Below are 7,219 nucleotides of genomic sequence, written 5' to 3'. Positions count from 1 at the left end.
CACAGAACAGTGGCAGAAAAATCGTGGCTAAAACAGTAGGTTCTGTTGAACGGCTTATTGTTAGGGCTTATCTATGAATTATTATCGTTCATATTTGTAATTATATGAGGTATGTACACTTTTACTAGTCTGAGTCTATATATTGTTTAACTTATCTGTTGCTTAAATTGCGACTGTCCTCCACACAGTGGGGGTTAATAGTTGGGCAGCCTTTCTTACAATTTATATTTGCTAATAGTATGTTGGATTCATGCATATTTTCAGACATTTAAAACAAACCAAAAAAAAGTATCAGAAAAACAAATGGGTGGCCCCCCTGCAGTGACTTCACGGACCACCTAGAGGTCACGGACCCCCTGTTGAATACCCATGATGTAGATCCCACAGTGAAGAGTGTGTACGGTGGTTTCCTTCTTTGAAGAACACAGCCTATACTTTACAGCCTTCCTAGACACGTACTTGAGTAAAAGTAAAAGATTTGTCTTGGAGGTGTACTTGAGTGAACATAAAAAGTATTAAAACAATCTAATACTTATGTACTTAAGTACAGTACTCCGATTTTTTTCATAGTAGATGTAATTTCCTGTGTTCTGGTGAATTTTGGGAGTTTGATACCAAATCCAGGAGAAATCCAGGAGTACAAGTGCCCACCAGCAAAATGTTTTGTCAGCTACAGAGAAGGCATGGAACCCTTGTAAGGCTTCCGCCATCCCTTTACCAAGTGCATGCCCTACTGATAATCTGTTTCTGGTTCCCGATTATGAAGTACGTAGGTGTGCTTGCATAGCTGATGGTACCATCTGGTTGCAAGACAAAAGACATCAGTGTCAGTGAACTCAATCCAGAGATGTATTGCCACTCTTGCGAGATAGACATCTTTGATGCTGTTTGACTAACTGTTGCTGATACTTTCCCCAATGGTGTGTCGTCTTCCACATGGTAAGTAGTTGGAGGCTTGCCACCCTGGAATCTCTTCCATGTGGTGGCTGGCTATATTGTAGCTATGTCCTGCTTTCAGCTTATCATTTATGCCAATTATGCTAATGACAAAGGGTTGCATGATTTAGTTATGGCAAAGTAATAATGTCTGAACATGTAAACATAGACTTAGAGTCTATGAGAGTCTGAAATCATCTATCTAAGTTGGAAAAGGTGAAAATTGCAGTAATTTCCTGATTTTTATTGTATCTTTGGATTATTTATGCAAATTATGCTAATGAGGAGAGGTTGCACAACTGCGCCATGGTAATAGATGAATGTCCGGAGATCACAAACATGGTCAAACATTAGACTCAATTGGGTTACCTTTGTAATTTAATTAGAAACAAAATTATAGCTATTTCCAGTTTTTGGCCAATAATTCGCCAAGTATGCAAATTACGCAAACTAAACAGTAGAAAATGTAGTACATCTTTAACTTTCTAAGAACCCCAATAATATACCACTCAACAAAGATAAATAAGTGACAATTACGGCCACCACGGGTCCATTTGGTTCCATTTGTACACTCTCAGAGTTACACAGCCACCATAAGGGGCAATTTGGGAACCAAAATGGAGTGTTTCTAGTGAGCCAACATGCACAATATCAGCACCCTGACGAGAATGGAACAGAGCCTTCATTAGTATCATTGGTAACACATGTGAACTGGGAAGTAAGAAGAGGCCCAATGACTTTCCAATATGGCTGCTGTGCATAGAGCCTATTCCACATGGTGTCGCTGTTTGACAAGTACAGCTCTTTCTGTGTGTCAAACGTTTTCCTCCCGAGGTGGAAAGTCTGGTGACGCGAGGTTATGTCGAATGTAAACACAACTGTCGGCATCACCATCGCCTCCACACTGTCCACAGAGCAGACAGAAATAATGCCACCATGTTGCAAATGAAAAACCGTATGAAATACTGCTCACTGGCGATCGCTGCCTCCAGGTTGTTTTCTAGAACCCCTACCAAGAACCCAGTTGTGTATTTGGACATCGAAGCTGACAATGAACCTCTAGGGAGGATAATCATTGAGGTACCCTCACGTTTCGTTGGCTAACATTAGCTTCAGTGGAAGACCTTGGGTGTCACGTTGAATCTGGTGACTTATCGAATTGTGTGCACCTAGGGGGTCGCTGTTGTTCAATTGCGGCAAACAAGCTGGGATGTTTGCGTGCGAATCACAAAATTCGATAGGTCACCATTTTCTTGCATGCATGCAAGATATTGCTCGCTTTTAATGGTAATGCAACTATGCAAGTGCAACAGTACGTGACACAAGTCAATAGGCTATATTTTGAACTTTGAGGCTTTAATGACATGCAAACATCCATCATTTGGTTTACTTTCATTACAGTTGAATGCAGACGTTGTACCTAAAACTGCAGGTAGGCTATGCTTTACTATTTATATATATTAATAAATATCTAATGCCGTTTTAAAAGGTTGCAGGAAGAGTGGGCACCAAGGAAAAGTAGGCACCTCGATGTTAAATAGGCTCTATGCAGTATGCACAGCAGCCATATTATCACTTCCTTCACAGGTGTTACCAATGATACTAATGAAGGCTCTGTTCCGTTTATTGTAGCACAGTGGTTTCCACGATCCCCATAACTCTGCCAGTGTACGAATGGAACCAAATGGACCCATTTGGTTCCATTTGTACACTCTCAGAGTAGAGTTACACACCTGTAAGGGGCCATTTGGAAGCCCATGAGGGTCCCTGGACCCCAACTGTAGACCCACTGCTGGTGTAGCAGAGTGTTTCCAGTGAGCCAACATGCACAATATCAGCACCCTGACTCTGTTTGATCAGAATGGAACAGAGCCTTCATTAGTATCATTGGTAACACCTGTGAATGTCTTCATAATATGGCTGCTGTGAATAGAGCCTATTGGTAATTATTTCCAAAATGTAAAACAAATGAACTTTAAAAAAAATACAAATCTTAAGTAAAGTACCATACATGATTTGAACACATGCACGGTACATTATTATCAGACTTAAATTGACCCTTCAACTTCTTATTTATGCCCATAATTACTGGATATACTCGTTTTGCAGTAATTTGTAATAATGGTAGAAATATTATATTAGACCTTAATTTCCAAATGTTCAGGCATGTTCTAATCATAATATGTATACAGTATATTATACTGTATACTTTACCATTTTCTAAATATATATATATATATATATATATATATATATATATATATATATATATATATATATATATATATATATATATATATATATATATATATATATATATACACACACATTTTTTTTAAATATATTTAGGAAAGAATAGCCAATTTAACATCGAGGTGCCCACTCTTCCGGTTACTATTTTTGTTATAATTATTTCTTTACCGTTTTAAAACATTCAGTTGTACACATGAGAGCCACTCTGAAATATTCTTATTGGACTGTTTGTTTTCAACAGAAAACTTCAGAGCACTGTGCACTGGAGAACATGGCTTTGGTTTCAAGAGCTCTGTGTTCCACAGAATTATTCCTGAGTTCATGTGTCAGGTAAGGTGAATATGAGTACTGTGTTTGATATTATTGATCATTTAACATAAATTTAACATTTCAAGAGGAGATTTCTTTGTGATACCGATAAATAAGAACTTTTTTGGGGGGCGGGGGGGGGTCTGCCAGGCTCGGAAATCGAACCGGGGCCTCGCTATCAGGCATCAGAGCTTATATCAGGTGGTACGCGCCTTAACCACTTGGCTATCGGCGCCCCGATGAATTAGCCCTAGAATGGCTGTGATATTACATATTTTCATTTTCAGAGCATGTTGATTTTAATGATCGATCAATCTGATTGTATTCCAATCCAGTGGAACTAACGTAGTATATACTTTTTCTAGTCATCGGTAGCCCTAGAATGACTGTGATATTACAGACATTTCCTGTATTCCAAATACACAACCAAAGATCAGCCTGATCTTCGCGGCATAAAGCGAGTCGGCGCTGCGTGTGTACTCACCCAATAATGAATTCCTGCAGCTTGGAGTCAGATATTGGAGTCAGAAAATGTGTGTTTACTAAAATATCTCTTATTTTCCACGAGCTGCACACAGATAACATTCTCTGTCGGCGACGGGGCCGGACCCGAAGTGACTGCTGGACTGAACATATGAAGACGTCCTTTGGGAACAATCTATGTTTGGGAAGCACAAACGTATGGGGCACACAATTGACAGGTGCGTTGCGATTGGTGTGGGGTAATTAATCACACCTGTCAATTGTGTGCCACATACATTTGTGCTTCCCAAAGGAAGTTTTCGTAATGTTCAGTGCAGCAAACATTTCGGGCCCGTCGCCCACAGAGAATGCTGTCCGTGTGCAGCTTGTGGAAAAGTGGAGATATTTTACTAAACACACGTTTTCTGCCAAAACATAGTTTCAACTGGATATGAAACTAGAGGAAAATATCTCCCAAGTCGCAGGAATTCATTATTGGGTGAGTACACACACAGCACCGACTCGGTTTATGCTACGAAGATCAGGCTGCTACCCAGGCGGGCATGGGAGCGATCTATGGCTGTGTATTTGGAATACGTGAAATGTATGCAATATATCACAGTCATTCTAGGGCTACCGATGAATAGGAACTTAAAGTATACTGCGTTAGTTCCACTGGATTGGAATACAATCAGATTGATCGACCATTAAAACAACATGCTCTGGAAATGCACGTGGCCCTCCCATCTGACACCGTAAGGCTGCCGTGTTAAGTGTTAAGTGGTCAGATGGGTGGGCCGCGAAAGCTGTTGAGATTTTCGAGTGGCCCCTGATCCAGAAAAGGTTGAACACCACTGATAAACATATACATAGTGTGCGTACACACACGTGTGTGTGTGTGTGTGTGTGTGTGTGTGTGTGTGTGTGTGTGTGTGTGTGTGTGTGTGTGTGTGTGTGTGTGGTCATTTTGTCTGTTGATAAGAGATCTCTTTTGTAGGGAGGGGATTTCACCAATCACAACGGGACGGGAGGAAAATCCATTTATGGAACCACGTTTAGAGATGAGAACTTCAAACTCCAACACACGTGTCCAGGTGAATATGCAGAGCTCCTCTCAGTTGTACAGTTTTAAAAAGGACCAGGTTGTGCAGTTACTGTACCTTGCCATGATGTAACTCCAAAGGTGGACTTTGGAAATCAAAAATAGTTGTTCCAGTGATAATTCAAAATATGCTCCTCATTGATCTACATTGTACAGTGAAACAGCTCTCAAAGTCACTCCTTTAGCCTGTAAACGAAGACAAACGAAGCTGATTCTGACAGTATAAAACATCAGACAACCCAGTACTGTTTTTTTTATAAAAAATAAAAATGTTGCTATTTGTATTAGGAAGAAAACCCGGACTGCATCCATGGATCTGGATCCACAACTTATATAATATTTAAAAAACATGCTTTATTTGATTAATCGATGAAAAAACGCTTAATATTGTTCGTTGCACTGCTGCCCTAATTGTTTTAACTTTGTTTTGATTTAGACAGCATCGCATGCCATGCTTCCACAGGATTCTTATCCCACTAGGTGGCACTGCAGGACCTAACCTCAGCAACACTAGACCCTTTGCTATATAGATGTTGTAATCCTAAAGTGAATGACCTACTTTCCTAGTGAGTCAACAACATCCACTTATCAAAATAAGTTTTTTTTTTTAAAGTAAAGTTTTTCCGCATGTTGATCTTATATAGACACACAGTTTAGTGAGTGCTGTTGCATAATCGCAGAATGTGTCAGATTTCAAAAAGGGAAACCAGCCTTACTCAATACAGATGCTGCGTTCGTTGCCCCATGACCATGCCTCTACCTCAGGCTCTAAACCTACTAGAGCCAGACAGATGTATTGGTCAGGCCGATAGCCCGTTACTTTGACTCTTATGGATGACATACAGTAGGTATCGGCAATTATGAGCCGATTCCTAATCACTAAAACCTTTTGGGGATGTCATAACAGGTGGAAATTTTCAAAAGTCTTCAGACATTTTCAAAGAAATTGCCAGATCTACAAGCTTTTCAAAAGTTGCAAGCTTGTAGATAGATCGGATATTTACTTTGTGACAAGAATATCAGTCAAAACACGGACTAGGACTCTCCAAAATCGGGATCGGAATCGGACGCCGCAATCTGGCTTCGGCCGGGCTCTAAATCTTACTCCTCAGTGGTTGGAGGATATTTATGGAGGCCCAGACGTTCCTGATTGATATAACGCATATCTCTGTGTCATATTTATATATCGCACCAGATGTACGGTAGTTTTATTTGACGTTTTTGACGTTCCGCTTCTTTTAGGAATCTTATCAATGGCAAATTCGGGGCCTCACACCAACGGCTCTCAGTTCTTCATCTGCACGGCTCAAACTGAATGGTAAGCTGTCCAGATGTAAGTAACAAACTGAATGGTAAGATGTCTACTGTAGATGTAAATACCAAAGTGAATGTTGAAAATAGCATATCTAGAAGCACGACACGTCGCGTTGAGAGCTTGTAGATCTGCGATTTTGACACAGAGATTTCGTGTAGAGGGAAATACTAGTAGACCTATACCTACCTAGTATAGACTAGAGCAGCAGACCTATACCTTCCTAGTATAGATTAGAGCGGTGGTTCTCAAACTTTTTCATGTCAAGGACCCCCAAATTGACACTTATTAGCCCACGGACCCCCATTTGAAAAAATAAGCCAGGGACCCCAATAAGAGAAGATTTTTGCGGCTCTCTAGCAGTGATTGTCAACCATTTTAATTTAGAGGACCCCCAGTTTAACATGCATTAGGCTACGGACCCTCATTTAATGGCATTTATACCTCTGGGACCCTAATTCATATTGTAAAATCAATGTTATTTTAACTCTGAGAGTGTACAAATGGAACCAAATGGACCCGGGAGAGTCCATTTGGTTCCATTTGTACACTCTCAGAGTTACAGACACATAAGGGTCCATTTGGTTCCTGTCCATCATTTAGCTGGGGACCCCCTGGAACTCCCTCAAGTACCCCTGGGGGTCCCCGGACCCCACTTTGAGAACCAATGGACTAGAGCAGGGGTCTTCAATAGGCGGTCCGGGACCCCTAGGGGTCCTCAGAGTTACTACAGGGGGGCCGCCAAATCTTTGTGTGATAGGATATACCTTCTTTTTTTTTACATTAACCACTTGAACCCTAGCATCCCTATTCTGAGGAGATCTTCGCTCGAAAATAGTAGATCT

General features: G+C 40.7%; 1 protein-coding gene across 1 annotated transcript in view; it reads left to right on the top strand.

Annotated features, from left to right (window-relative positions):
• Nucleotides 1–1,839: 1,839 nt before the first annotated feature.
• ppifa (peptidylprolyl isomerase Fa) overlaps nt 1,840–7,219 on the top strand; it is a 7,505-nt gene continuing 2,125 nt past the window's right edge. Inside the window, exons 1-5 of the mRNA XM_084075907.1 lie at nt 1,840–2,016; nt 2,338–2,368; nt 3,431–3,519; nt 4,958–5,054; nt 6,305–6,380. Of these exons, the coding sequence (XP_083932033.1) occupies nt 1,873–2,016; nt 2,338–2,368; nt 3,431–3,519; nt 4,958–5,054; nt 6,305–6,380 (437 nt within the window). The 5' untranslated portion in view covers nt 1,840–1,872. The remainder of the gene's footprint in view (nt 2,017–2,337; nt 2,369–3,430; nt 3,520–4,957; nt 5,055–6,304; nt 6,381–7,219) is intronic.

The sequence above is a fragment of the Gymnoscopelus microlampas genome (assembly GCF_963454915.1).
Source record: "Gymnoscopelus microlampas genome assembly, chromosome: 13".
In the NCBI taxonomy this organism is placed as follows: domain Eukaryota; kingdom Metazoa; phylum Chordata; class Actinopteri; order Myctophiformes; family Myctophidae; genus Gymnoscopelus; species Gymnoscopelus microlampas.
This window is presented reverse-complemented; position numbering and strand designations above follow the sequence as displayed.